At 42.8% G+C, this 13,583-nt stretch overlaps 2 protein-coding genes across 7 annotated transcripts in view; one reads left to right on the top strand and one right to left on the bottom strand.

Moving 5' to 3' along the window:
• LOC114431988 (multiple PDZ domain protein) overlaps window positions 1-11,313 on the bottom strand; it is a 35,224-nt gene extending 23,911 nt beyond the window's left edge. The window contains exons 1-19 of the mRNA XM_028399718.1: window positions 11,283-11,313; window positions 10,215-10,307; window positions 9,392-9,483; window positions 8,564-8,730; window positions 7,279-7,506; window positions 6,941-7,009; window positions 6,612-6,734; window positions 5,991-6,074; window positions 5,615-5,722; window positions 5,388-5,490; window positions 5,219-5,310; window positions 4,790-5,003; window positions 4,461-4,535; window positions 3,735-3,814; window positions 3,505-3,651; window positions 1,999-2,184; window positions 1,654-1,815; window positions 1,021-1,230; window positions 64-228 (exon numbers count right to left, since the gene is read on the bottom strand). Of these exons, the coding sequence (XP_028255519.1) occupies window positions 64-228; window positions 1,021-1,230; window positions 1,654-1,815; window positions 1,999-2,184; window positions 3,505-3,651; window positions 3,735-3,814; window positions 4,461-4,535; window positions 4,790-5,003; window positions 5,219-5,310; window positions 5,388-5,490; window positions 5,615-5,722; window positions 5,991-6,074; window positions 6,612-6,734; window positions 6,941-7,009; window positions 7,279-7,506; window positions 8,564-8,730; window positions 9,392-9,404 (2,226 nt within the window). The 5' untranslated portion in view covers window positions 9,405-9,483; window positions 10,215-10,307; window positions 11,283-11,313. The remainder of the gene's footprint in view (window positions 1-63; window positions 229-1,020; window positions 1,231-1,653; window positions 1,816-1,998; window positions 2,185-3,504; window positions 3,652-3,734; window positions 3,815-4,460; window positions 4,536-4,789; window positions 5,004-5,218; window positions 5,311-5,387; window positions 5,491-5,614; window positions 5,723-5,990; window positions 6,075-6,611; window positions 6,735-6,940; window positions 7,010-7,278; window positions 7,507-8,563; window positions 8,731-9,391; window positions 9,484-10,214; window positions 10,308-11,282) is intronic.
• An 8-nt stretch (window positions 11,314-11,321) lies between these two features.
• The window catches only part of adgrl3.1 (adhesion G protein-coupled receptor L3.1), a 103,990-nt gene continuing 101,728 nt past the window's right edge, over window positions 11,322-13,583 (top strand). For all 6 annotated transcript variants that reach the window (XM_028399772.1, XM_028399741.1, XM_028399765.1 and 3 more), the window contains exon 1: window positions 11,322-11,845. The gene's annotated coding sequence lies outside the window, so the exon portion shown is untranslated. The remainder of the gene's footprint in view (window positions 11,846-13,583) is intronic.

The raw sequence follows: 13,583 nt of genomic DNA, 5'->3' as shown, positions 1-13,583 counted from the left end.
ACTACTCCTTGACAACTGAAGTAGTTATATTTGCTGGTGTTAATTTTGTGCTGTCTGACATACCATGTAACACGGCTGGTTGTTGCTGTTGTCCTCAGAGTTGTAAGTGTTGGTGTTAGCCTCAGCCGCCTCAGCTAGCAGGCTGACCTGAGTGTGGCTGTCGGTGTCATCGCAGGAAGCTCGAGTGCTTCTCTCTGAGATGGGTGTCAAGCCGCCACACAGTTCCAGCTGAGGATGAAATATTCCAAAGTTGAAATTTAGAATGTTGAGGAAAAAATGGTCAAAAAAAGATCTGTGTTTAAATTCACATATAAGCAAACAGGCTAAAGAAGGTGACTGTAAATTAGACACCCTGCACTCTTCTCCCCTTCTCTCTCCATCTGTACTGTGGTCGAGCATTGTGTTCATCCCTCAGCTGCATTAAAAATTCAGAAGGCCTGTAACTGGATTCTCTGTTCCTTGTTACTAAGCCACAGTCCACAACAAGAAGCAGAAGAAATGCTGTACTTTTAAAGAGAAAAAACACACCATTAAGTAATTATCTGTGCTAAGGTCTAAAAAATGTATTTTAATGTTTTATTATGTAGTATGTTGAGGTCAGTCAAATTCACAGTTCTACAAAGGGTTGCTGACAATGATTGTTTGGCTGATATGATAACAATGATAATGATATGATAATATATTATACTATATACTGCAGAGGGTTTTGATTAAAACACTACACGGGCTAAAAATAAGAAAGTTGTGGTGTTTTCAGGTAATGTAATGTCAATGTAGTCTATGTTAAATTAATTATTTTAGAATAATTATTTATAATAATCATATAGTTCTCATATAGTTACAGCTGTGGATGTATACAGTAAATTGATATACCAATAATAAATTGCATATACTGATAATCTTTTTTTTTTTGTCTTGAATGTATTCATGGTATGCAGAGTTTTAAGGTGCTGTATATGAGATGTAATGTTGAGACTCTTGTGGGTGCAATTTCTAAAATAAACATTTGCCTTCACTTACCGGCAGGGGTTTGGCAACACCAATGCGAACAGGGCCATAGCCAGTGGATTTGAGGACATGCACAGCATAATCCAGGCTGGAGCCTTCCAGGTCAGTTTCATTAACAAACATGAGCCGGTCACCTGGTAGAAGGCGACCATCTCGATCTGCTACGCCTCCAGGCACCAAGGATCGGATTACAAGAACTGTTTTAGTGGCATCTTCTGGATCCTGGAGTAAAATATAATAATGTTCAAAATGTTACTGGAAAAAAAGTTGTATATCCATAAGACACATGCTTAAGTAAAATACAGTGAAACAACAGGTTAAGCGACTGTTAAATAAATGAAAAGCAGATGGATTGGTTTGTTTCACAGAGAGGCAACCAGCTAGCGTTATTGTTTCTGCATGGCTTGAAAGCTTTGACATTGATTTTGTTTTAGAACTGGAGGAAAATGTGTTTTTATCTGAAATTTCCAGGCTTAGCAGTTTAGCCCACAAATAACACAATACAATAACTCTCCCTATAGAATACAGAGTTCTGCTTCTCCATTTTCTTATTGTTCACACAGTCAACCTGGCACTGATATTCTTAGACTGCAGCCTATTCCAGTCTGTTCTATTTGTAGAAAGGCTCAGGGGCATGTCTCTGACCTGGTAGTCCAGAATACTGAAGCCCAGTCCTGACTCGCCTTTCTCCAGCTCAACCACCTGAGCCTCTCTCTCCCACATGGCCAGAGGAGGTGACATGGGGGGCACGCCACGCTTGGTGATGTCCTCAGCTGTAGGACAGGGAATGACACAGCCCTGGTCCAACTGGGACACACAGTGAGGAGACGAGAGAGGACACAGAATGTCAGTGGCATTTTTGAGTGTCGTCTGAAATGCATGTGTAAAAAAACCAAAAGAAAAACCTCAAGTGCGTTATGTTGTTTTAAAAAAGAAAGAATTTTCACACTGATGCTGAATCTCCCCTTCTCCCCCTCTCCAGATTTTTACCTTGTCATTGAATTCAGCCAGCAGCTCTTTCAGGGTGAGGCCAACATCATCCTCTTCTTCTTCATCACTGTCTGGCATTGACGGGGGAACAATGCGAGAACATACAAGGTAGACACGCACTGGCAGCTCCTTCAAAATATTGACCACCTCTTTATGTGTCTCTCCAATGAGAGGGATCCCATTCACCTGCCAGGGAGATACATAATATATAGTGTAATATATTTTCCTATGGTCAGTTGTTGGCTGAGTTTTTGCAAAAGATACAATATGTAAATTTTTTTGTACATTTACTTAACATATATATGAGAGCTTATTTAAGTGTAATCTACTAGACAGCTGTTAAATTTGATATTTTTACTGATATTTTTACTGATATGTCCTTGTGTTTTGAGGAAGCAATTAGTGGCTATAGCACATCAAGTCACAGTAGGAATGATTAAAGCTGAAAGCAGTAACTATGGCAGAGAGGCTAATTTAAAAACAAAGATGAACAATAGCTTCGCCACGCAGATGTCATTTGAAGGAGATCAAAGTGTTGAGCTGCGACACAGATGCTGGCTTGCCTCCTCACACATACAAAGGACACAAGCCAGTTTTGCAGTGTGTTCTATTTGGCAAGATAAGCTACTGTAATTTGTCCGAGAGTTCATCAGACTGCTCATCATGATGAGTGATGCATGTGGGTGCGTGAACTCGCCCACTGGAGGAGGCGGAGGAGGGCAAGCTCTTCCCCACAGCACAGGCGGTCGTACACAGATGCACACGTACTCACGCCCACCTTCTTATGACTTATATACTATAGATGAGCAGAAATGCTGAGCTGTTGCTATTCTGGGATTTGAGTATAGTGTTGTAAGCTGGTGTTCTAGATCTAGACCTTCTGATTAGTCATCTAAACAGAGGTAGAAAAATCTGTCTCGCAGTTTGCATCTAAATCCATTTACATGGTCTGATGGCTTTATCATGTAACACTTATTGTGAGATAAGTAAAGATGTGACCAGTTAGAGTGACAGGTGAGTGCTTTCCCATATCAGGAGCAGGCTGCATACACAACTGCATGCATACCTCATTTTCACTCACGCTCCATTGCTTTGCTCATATTTCAGTTAATCGAGTTAGGCATACACTGTCAAGAAGGTCATGGCTGAAGCTTTCCACTGCAAACTTCAATTCCACTCTTTATTTACAGGTTATGGCCAAAGACCTTCAATCTTTTGACCTTCGGTTAGCAAACTCTATGCCCCTCCAAGGTAGACGCTAAATATGAAGAAATTCCTTCTAGATGGCCGTCGCATACCATGTACAGAAATTATTTTACAATGTTGTTTTGACTTTTTAATTTAATCCAACATTTGCACAAACTGAATAAATTCCAGGTTCTTGGTATTTCATATCGACAAGAATAGGCTGGCCTGAAAACACGATGCCTGAAGCCACATGGCTGTCATTGGCATAGAAGCATTTATAATAATAATAACAATTGTCTGAAATAGTCAGCCACTTACCTCTAAAATTTGGTCTCCAGTAAAGATTTTGCCACTTTGGCCAACGGGACCCTCAGGTAAGATGGAGCACAGGTAGTGATGTCCTGCCCGGGCCTCCAGACTAATTCCCAGACCACTTGTCTCACTGAAACGCTCCAGCTGACACACCTAGAAGAGCAAAAGTATTTATTTATGTACGACAAGTTTTTACATGTTATTCTGTGTTTCGTGTTCAATACAGAGAGACTTACAATGACTTCATATCGGGGTCCGACTGCACGCTGCCATCTCTTCCTCAGGTCTTCCTCTTCAGCTGGACTCAGTTTCACACCTGTAAAAGGTAAACAGAAAATTACCGTCATATCACACACACACACACACACAGACAAACGCCCGCACGCATGAATTGTTTTAAACCCCCATATGATCCAATCAATAAAGCATGGGCTCCGATATGAAAGCATCACCTTGGCTGTATTGCAGAGAGAAGACAACATAATTCTCCTTGTGGAAAAGCATGGTGTCAATACACACACACACACGCACACACAAGCACACACACATGCACACACACATGCACACACACGCACACACGCACGCACACACACACACACACACACACACACCACAGACACATGGGCATGCATATTCACATCCACCATCTTGTGATATCTTGGCAAACCAATGTTTTCTCATTCATCTATTAAAGCCACACAGCAATCAGGGCTTATTTGACTGTGCTCTCTAATCAAGTCCAAAAATTCTTGTCTAAATAAAGCCATATATTCAAGCGGGGTGAGAGACAAATCATCTGAAATGAGCTGAATGAGTTGGATAAACACATGATTGCACAACGCTATAAATAGACTCCCATCAAAGAGCATGCTTCACTGCTGTTCCCTGAGTCCAATCAGCATATCAGACTAAGTCCCATGATCCACTTCCAGACTGCAGTGCAGGGAAGGATGCAATCTTACCGTTTCTGGAATCATGTCGGGGTCGCCTGTTTGCATATGCTGCTCGCCGGGAGATTTCACGCAGAGAACAGATTCCTGGGAGATGGAGGGAGACATTTGTTTAGATCCACATATGTGACATGTACATGAACACTAACAATTATTTTTTTCGAAAATACAACATGCATAAGATACTAACATTTATTATATGCAAAAAGAAGTTGTTACACTTAAACTTATGTTGGTAACAATTTTACTCGGTATTGACGGCACCCCTAGGGAATTACTAGCAATTATGTGCCTCATGATACAATTGCACCAGTATGTTTTCTTTTCTTAACATAAAGCACCTGTTTCTTGAATCTTGTTAAGGCCCACTTTATATGGATTGCCTTCATGGAAGCTGTGTGAATGTCGAAGGGGCTGCAGAGGAGGAACTGGGGGCAGGATGTGACTCAGACGGACAGCCTTTCTTAGCAACTTCAGCCTGACCAGGGGCCCTGTCCTCCTCAGCACTTCCATGGCACGCTGTTCACTGCAGCCCTGCAGGCTCACCCCATCTACCTGAGAGAGAGAGAAGGCATGTAAGAACAGTGAGCCAGAATAAAAGTACTGAAGCAAGTCATAAATCTGAATTGTAGCTGCACAGAAACAGTAATCAATAGTAAAAAAACATACATAGGGATGTATCAAATTTTTAAAACTTAAAGCTTAATTGCCACCAATTTCTTCAAAGAGCTCAATAAAACAGCCATCTGTAGTGTTTTAGCTGTACTCACAGACAGGATGATGTCTCCAATGTGTATGCGTCCGTCTTGATCGACAGTGCTGCCTTTCACAATGCTCTTCACAATCACACCAGCACTGTAGACTAAAGGGCAGTATATTGAACGAAAGCACATTTTTTTGTACATTTTCATTCTAAAATTGTAATTTTAAGCTTCATACCTGAGTTCAGGTCACCTATGTAACTGGAGATGGTGAATCCCAGACCCCGGCTGTTTTTAGTGAACTGCACACTGAACTCATGATCATCATTCTGGCCATTGGGCTGAAAAAAGCAAAGAGAGAGAACATTTTTTAAGTTTAGAGAAATTTTACATTTAATGTCTATGAAGAACCAATTATTTATTGGTTCATATTCTTCTCATATAAACTGTGCATGCACCACGCACCTTGTTGTCCAAGCTGTCCTGGTTGAGGACAGGAGAGGAAAGGTGGTTGTCCTTGGTGGTATCCCTGGCGATAAGCAGTTTCACCTTGCTACCAGCATTTCGCAGCACCTGAGCCAGGTGGTCATTTGTGAATAGTGGGAAAGCGTGTGACCATAAATAAATAACATAAAATGAAAAATCTGTTGAAAGCCACCTTTCCTGGAGAGACCCTTTATCATACAGTATATACACAGTGACAGGGTGAAAGGGTGAAGGCGGATTAAGCTTTTATTTAAACACCAATTTCATACGCATCAGAAAGGCAGAAAAACACTTAAACGGCTTAAAAGCATCTGGTTTCATTTATCCATTGTACATTTTATAAATAATAGCTCACCTGTGCAACCTGCTCGCTGTTCAAGCCTGCTAGATCTGTGTCTCCAATGCGCAGGATTTGATCTCCGCTCCGCAGGCGTTTATCCTGAAGAGCCCCATTACCAACAAAAATATTTCCTTTATTAATGAAATAATTTGCTTCACATGTAAGCCTCCATGTTGAGAGTTAGATGAGAGGAAGGATCTGTAAAATGTGTTTGGCCAAGAACTATCTCCTAACCCCTCACACGTGACATAAATGAGATTTCGATGCTAATTAAACTGCTTTGTGGTAAATGTGTGCAGAGCATACACAATCAGCCTTCATACTTGAGTGCCGGCATGCCTGCCTCATGATGTAGGTACAATGCCAAAATATTTAAGCAGCAGTGAGCTTTCTATATCACTGTGTTGGGTATTTCGGTTTGCCTTAACAATGGCATCTGAAGTGGATCAGGTTAGATTAGACCCTATTTTAACTGAAATTTTCATTTTGCATGTGGTGCCAGGAAAAAATTCCTCAGAAATGGAGTTCTTTTGTATCATTCTTATCCAACTCTTGGTCAGAATGTGAAAAGGATGTATACAGAAAGTGTTTCTTTTTATGGGTTTACTTGTGTGCTTGGTTTACTGTTAGACCTACCCTTCCAGCAGCTCCTCCAGGGAGGATGGTCTTGACCATGACTCCTGTGCTCCGTCCTCCTATGATGCCAAAACCAAGTCCCTTCCCGTCATTGGTCAGCTCAATCATCTCCACATGACGCCGCTTACATGGCAGAAGTTAGAATAAAAGGGAGGGATACAGAAATGAAGAGTGGGGGGAAAAAATCAATTCTAATTAATCTGGTAAAAAAAGAAAGAAAGAAAGCAGTATGAAGTGTTTGAAGTGAGTTCAATTCCCTCGTCCTTCTACAACCACAGACACACATTTATTAGCTTTACAGTGCCGCCTACCATGCAAGCTTACTGTACCTCATGTGCAATAGCGGAAAGGTTTCTCCCCATCGACATGGTGCGGGAGATTCGAGGGGGAGTGCAGTACTAAAAAAATACAGTAAATGTCATGTGTAAAACAAAAGCAAAGCTGAAATGAGAGCGAGTGAACTGAACAGCTTCTTATGATGCAACTGAAATGCTCATTTGATGATAGCCAGCTGGGCTTGCCTTTATACAATGCTGAAAGGTATTCTTTGTAAAATGTGACATTTCAAATGGTAATGTGCTCCATTAAAAAAAATTACTTGGTCAGTTTATGAACTGAGGGTGTTAAAATAAATGATCGCTCTCTCATTATGGGGATTTTTACGTACCTGAGACTCAGTGTGAATGCAGTTGTCTTGGTAGATGTCTGAGAAGGACAACTCCTGTGAGCCTAGAGAGGAGATGCTGCCATCTCTGTGGAAGGATCTGGCAGTACTCGGCCTTCGGTTCTCCATGGCCCATGTGTATGAGTCACTGTGGCTCAGCGTCTTCAGGCCAAGCGATACACCCTGGCATGGGCCACAGTTCATGGACACAGACTTGGAAATGCCCTTTCCCTGGTTAGATTTAGAAATCCAGTGTGAGGGAGGGACAAATTGGATGTGCAGAAAGAGAGATGGAGAGGATGCAGGTGGAAGAGATGGATTGAGTGGAGAGAGGGCCGAGATACATGAGAGGAGGATTAAAGGATGCATGGGAGCGAGATTGAAGAGGAAATGGGTGAGGTAGATAAAAGAGATGGGAAAGAGGATTGATGGAGAAGTAACGACATTAATTGAAGAATAGAGATAGGGAGACAGAGAGGAATGGGATGAGGGTGGGAGAGTGATGGAGGAGAATGGAGAGGATAAAGAGAACGAGAAAGGAGGGCAATGTGAAACAATGAAGAAAGATGTGGGAGAGAGAACAGGGATAATATCTGTTAGCCGAAAGAAATACAAAACTGGTGCAAAAAGGGAAACGATGGGAAATGTGGCAACGCAGGGATCTGAATCTCCTTTTATATACCACTTATTCCCTGTTATGGTTGGAGTTTGTATCTGAAAGTTTAAGTGGGAGTTTCTATAGATGCATATAGCTTTGACATAGCCCTGTGCCATGTTTCCTGGAATGCAAAGCTGCTAAATGTTTACAGGCTCATTCACATTGCTAATGTAATAATGCTTGTGTGTGAAGATTGTGGGGTTAGCCTATTAGAGTTCACCACAACAGGCAGTTACCAAGTCATTAAGCTTAACACTAACAAGTTAGCTATAGATGCCCTGACGGTGTGGTGGAACAACAAACAGAATGCACACATTCGCTGTACATGGTTGATGCATTTGCAGATGGTGCAGTCATACCACACACACATATAAAGCTCAAAACTGTGACAATGTGGATGACTTCTGCAAAGTCTCCAACAAGATATAATAGCCACTTCCTCCTCCCCCTCTTTCTCTCTGTCTCTCTCACTAGACTTCTCTCTCTTTCTCTGGGCTTTAGTGGTAAGCTTAGGTAAGCTGATTACTCATCTGGTTTGGTCCCTGCATTCAGTATTTTGGGAGCGATTCCGGCTCCTTCTGCACCATTCAATATATACCAAACACCCACGCACTCACGCTTGTGCTGTACCTTTGCCGGGGGCTTCCGCTGAGCTTGCTGTAAGCTGAGTATATGAAGAAAAAGGGGGCTCTGCAGGACAGTCTTTAGCAGGGATAGTTTCTCCTGAGTGGGGGCCTCCCCTCTCTCCTTCAATTTGGCTTGCAATCTCTCCACAGCCTCCAAGGCACACTGAGTATCTGCAGAGAAATTGTATATAGCATCTGTGTCTTTAACAAACTTTGCATTAGCTTTCTCATGCTGCGGCAGCTGCTGCTGGGTGACCCTGGCAGAAAGCTAGACCTCTGATATTAAGCTATGAAATGTCAACACTTACCAGTGGGAAAGTAAAGAAGTAAATATAAAGAACAACCGTCCTTTAGAGGTTTGAGTGGAGAACATTTGTTCTTGCCTGGAAAAAAATATCCAAGGTTGCTACAATGTGAGGCGATTTCAGATTTTTTAAACCTCGTTTCCTTAAAATCTCCAAATTAGAGTTAATTGGAGCCAGAAACTAAGCAGATGATTGAAATAAAATAGGCCTGTTATCCATTTTCCAGAACCAAAAGAGCAGAGTAGCTAAACTGCATTGGGTCATTTTGCCCTTGTTTATTCAACAGAACCACGGCTGATGAGTACAAGCCACAATTGCTGTAATTGCATGTGGCAGAAGGTTAAATCCCTGTAAACTCTTCACCACAAAGTTTTGACTACCGACCAGACTGTGAGTCCTGCGCCACCTGCACATGTAACTATTCCCTGCTGTCTGGCTGAAGCGGGATGCCCGACACCTTAATTGTAAGCTTGCTAGTAACATGCTGGGTCTTAAACTGTGCCCTACATCTGCAGCGAAGAACTTACCCATGATTTCCATGGTTGCCTGATAGAATGTGGTGAAATATTTTGTTGAGACTTTGTGTCTCACTTAAATATCAGTTTCATCTGTTTGGCACCTGTAACAGAAGGAACAACAACAGACATGATATTATATAGGGTCTTTTTACATCTTTGTGTGCGAGGCATTTGTAAAAGACATAGTATCAGGATGAGGTTAATGCATGAAGTTTCATTTTATTAGGCCTATAAATATGCCAAAAACTTTGATTAGCCTTGTGCACAGAGGAGTAATTAGTGTACCAATAATTATTTTACATCTGTTCAGCAGCATGTTTAATTTTTTTTTACCCCCACATCCTCTTCTCCAGGGCCTGCGCCATGCTTGTTTGCAAGTGCCTTGCTTGTCACCTAATGCTCTTTAGCGGGATTTAAGTCTTCTCCAAAAGGCTTTATCAGCCAGTGACGGTAATCAACAGCGACACACGGCCTCCCGACCATTCTGACTGTAGGCAAAGCCTGTATAGCTTCAAAGCATGATACCAGTGACATGATTTGATTTGCAAAACGACAGGCTGCAAATGACAACGTCTCATCTGAAATCTAATTAGGATCCACTGACGGGCAGGAGGGATAACCTATACACATTAGTACTTATGCCCTTCACGGAGGTGTAATGAAATCCTATAAGCGACGCTGCATTCATCACATATTAATAGTTTACATTAATTACGCAGCTTCATCAATTTAATATCTCACATGCAAAACAATCTATTCACTTTTTTGTTTACAAATATGACCCGTTTCTGTGTCAGACTGTTCACGTTCGTGCAGAAAGCTTTCATCTCACCTCCATTGCTGCGCCGGTGGACGATCAACAGGTCCCCACTGAAGCCCCACGCGTGAAGTCTGCCACCTTCTCCAGTCCTTGGGCTTGATTTACCTTTAACGAAGAACAAGAATTCCCCGATGGGACAAGTCATAACAGTTTATGGATATACGGTAAAAATATCAAGAGGCAAGCTGAGCGCTTTATATTCCAGCATTATGTCCGCGGCTTGTGAGCGCTGCGTGCAGTGCGCATGTCACCCTCTGATCTTCAGGCACAAAGGGCTCATCCCTAATGAAAAAGAACTAATCCTGTAACACACATCAGTGGGGTGCTCTGTGAATAATGCTGCAGAGACAAGTCTGTGTCCACAATGTGAAAGTATGATAAGATTTGTTTTTTATGTAAAAATTATTTATTGAAGAAAAAAGCACATCTATTAGACATAATGTGTGCATTTTTAATTTACGCTTAGGCTGCGGCCTATTGGCTGATAAAAATGGCAGCGCAATTACCGTATATGCTGTTCATACTGTTCATAAGTTTCATTTTTCCATAGTTTGGCGACCTAAACACTGCCAGGCAGGCAGCTTTAGACGTTTTCCTGTTCGTGTTTAATTTCTGACTTGCGGATGACAATAACAGGTCATTTTAATGGCTACAGCTAAATAAAGATTTGCTGATAATGTGACATTTTAAGTAGATAGGCCTATGTTTAGATTTTGTCATTTAGGCCTCATTATCCTGTCCGTAATAATACAACTACACATCAGTTGCGGTTACTTGAGTTATAATCATGTCAAGTGAAGTTTTCCTTTGTGGTTGCCCTGATTTTACGTCTCTGCCCTGAAAAGTTTGGCAACCCCTGTGTGTATTCACACGGCAGGTGGAGCCCTAGGTCCAGAGATTTTTTGGAGCCAGAATCCAGTTCCGTATTTTCCACCAGACACCCCCACTTCATCTCTCCCTGCATCCCTCAGGCAGGAATCATCGCCCTCTCCACAGCCCTCCACCCACCCTCTGCTCCCCGCCCGCCTGCAACGCAGCGCTCCTCTCGCCGGGCTGCGCTCTGATCAACCGAGCATTCACCGCGCCTCCAAATTGGTTTGTCATTTCTGACCCCTCTCTCTCTCACTGCGTGTGTTGACCACGGTCCTCTGCTCCGCTGCGCGCTCTGCGCCTGTGGACTTCAGCAGAAGTCAGTAAGAACATAAAGGCAATCAAAAGAGAGAGGGAGAGAGAGAGAGAGAGAGAGAGAGAGGGATATAGACAGACGGATAGAGGGAGAGAAAGATACGCCTCTGTCCTCTTCCAGCACTCCACTGGACTTAGTGCATTGGGACGGACGCGGTACCTCCTCCGTTGTGAGCGCTGATCGGGATACTAAGCACGCAGCTATTGGTTTATTACACCCCCAGCTTCATTCCCATCCCCTCGTTGGTGAAGGTTTGCCTGCGTCGCTTTGCAGCAGCAACAACCAACTACAGAGCCGGAGCGGAGGCACCAGGCGGCTTGAGAATTTTATCGACTGGGAAGCCTATTTCTATTGAAGATTTGGTGACTGTATAAAAGAGCGCAGGGAAGGTTATTCCTGACTCCTCTCTGCGCTGGATGAGTATTTGTGCGCTCATACCGTTGCGCCTGGTGACACGGTAAGAATCCGTTCCCTTATTCCTTCGTAAACGGTGTAGAATTTTACAGACACCACTGGCGAACGTCGTTAACCCTCTTGTCTGTGTGTCAACCTGTGTCTGTCACCGAGATGCTCTGGAAGCTTTGTGGCATCGCTGACTTTGGTTCTCACGGACAGCCCATGGGAATGTGGCCTGCAATTATTGTACTTAAGGGGCTCAAAAACTGGCCTTAATGGAGGAACGGGGTAAAATGTAATGTAGTTGCCGTGTTTGCAGATGACTGTCCAGCGGCGTGTGGCTGCATTGGGCGTCGCTCGGATGCGAGATGTTGCTGAGGCGAAGTAATAAGCAATGATATCTCCGGGAAAATAATCAATGCAATCACATTATCCCATGACTGCCTCTCTGCCCAGGTGTACACATAATTATTATTCTGTAGCCGCATGTGTCTACTTCACTGCAGGGCCCAATGACAAATCACATACCTTGGCATGATGGATGACAGATAGACTAAGTGTTCACCCCCCTCAGAGCTTTTCCTCTTATTCTATGTGGTTGTCATTTGAGTATATTGGAATGCAGTCAGCTTGTTTGTATACACTGCGGTCTAAAAATCCCGAGTAAATCCAGCGGCTGTGTAAAGAGACGGAGTATCCAGCAGGCCATGTACACCCCGGGATATGTCAATCATGCGGATTCATGAGTGAAAGCCGTGGCTCTTATTTACAGAGAGGCATCCTGGGTTGCAGATGACCTTGGTGTGAAACTGAAAACTACTGAAGGTGGCACAACCCCCTTCCATGTTGGCATGATCTGAAACTAGTGGCTTGCTTCAGATTTGTTTGACCACATTTGCACAGTCCCACTCTTTGTACTAGGCTGAGAAAACACAACATAATCCCCACTGATAATATGATAAATCATAAGTGGTTTCACAAGTAATTGCAGGTCTGGCTACAGTACAGTCATTGGCTGTCTGTGTCTGCCTGGGTGGCTGTGGGCTGGCCCCCTTTTGAATCACTACACTCTCAACATCCAAATGGCTATCAGCAAAGGCATTCTGTGCAAACTCTTTGTGTAGATGTCAGTTTTCACTGTGATGTAAAGGGTGGATGTAGGTTGGAGTGGCTGACAATGTGTGTTGACTCAGTGCCGCAGCTATAAGGAAGGTGTCTCCAAGGAATCCACTGAGCAGGTGGGGATCGGTCAGTGTAGGCTGTTATCTGTATGTCTTTACTGGATTTTTTTTTTATCATAGATTTGCTTGGCTGCCATTTTGGCAGCATCTGTTAAAAGGCAGATCTATCTCCGAAGAGATTATTATCTTTGTGAATGAGCTGAATATTGTTAAATCATTTGCCATCAGTGCATCTGTCTAAGTGATCCGGGAGCTCCTTTCTATTTATTTATTTATTCATGTGACATTGTTTTAAATGTTTAAATAATGCAGTCTTAATAATCATGTGTGATTTTTAGTTTCAAACTTTTTTCCAATGGGCTCAGATTGCCTCTCCGGCAAGGAGCTAACAAGATGTTTGTCAGACATCATGCTGTGAATGCAACGTGTGTCAAAGAGCATCTTGGGTCACGCTTGGTAATGACACTACCACAACACTGATGCTGCTGTGAAGCACCTGAAGCTATATAATGTGCAACAGCAGCAATCAAGCATTCTGCTGACTGTAGGTCTATCTGTTCTCCTTTAATTAGGTCACTGAATTCTTACTGTTATGATGCACAAGACAGAGAAAGCTAC

The sequence above is a fragment of the Parambassis ranga genome, chromosome 1 (genome assembly GCF_900634625.1).
Source record: "Parambassis ranga chromosome 1, fParRan2.1, whole genome shotgun sequence".
Taxonomy (NCBI): Eukaryota; Metazoa; Chordata; class Actinopteri; family Ambassidae; genus Parambassis; species Parambassis ranga.
Note: the sequence above shows the minus strand (reverse complement) of the source record. Positions and strands in the feature narration are given on the sequence as shown.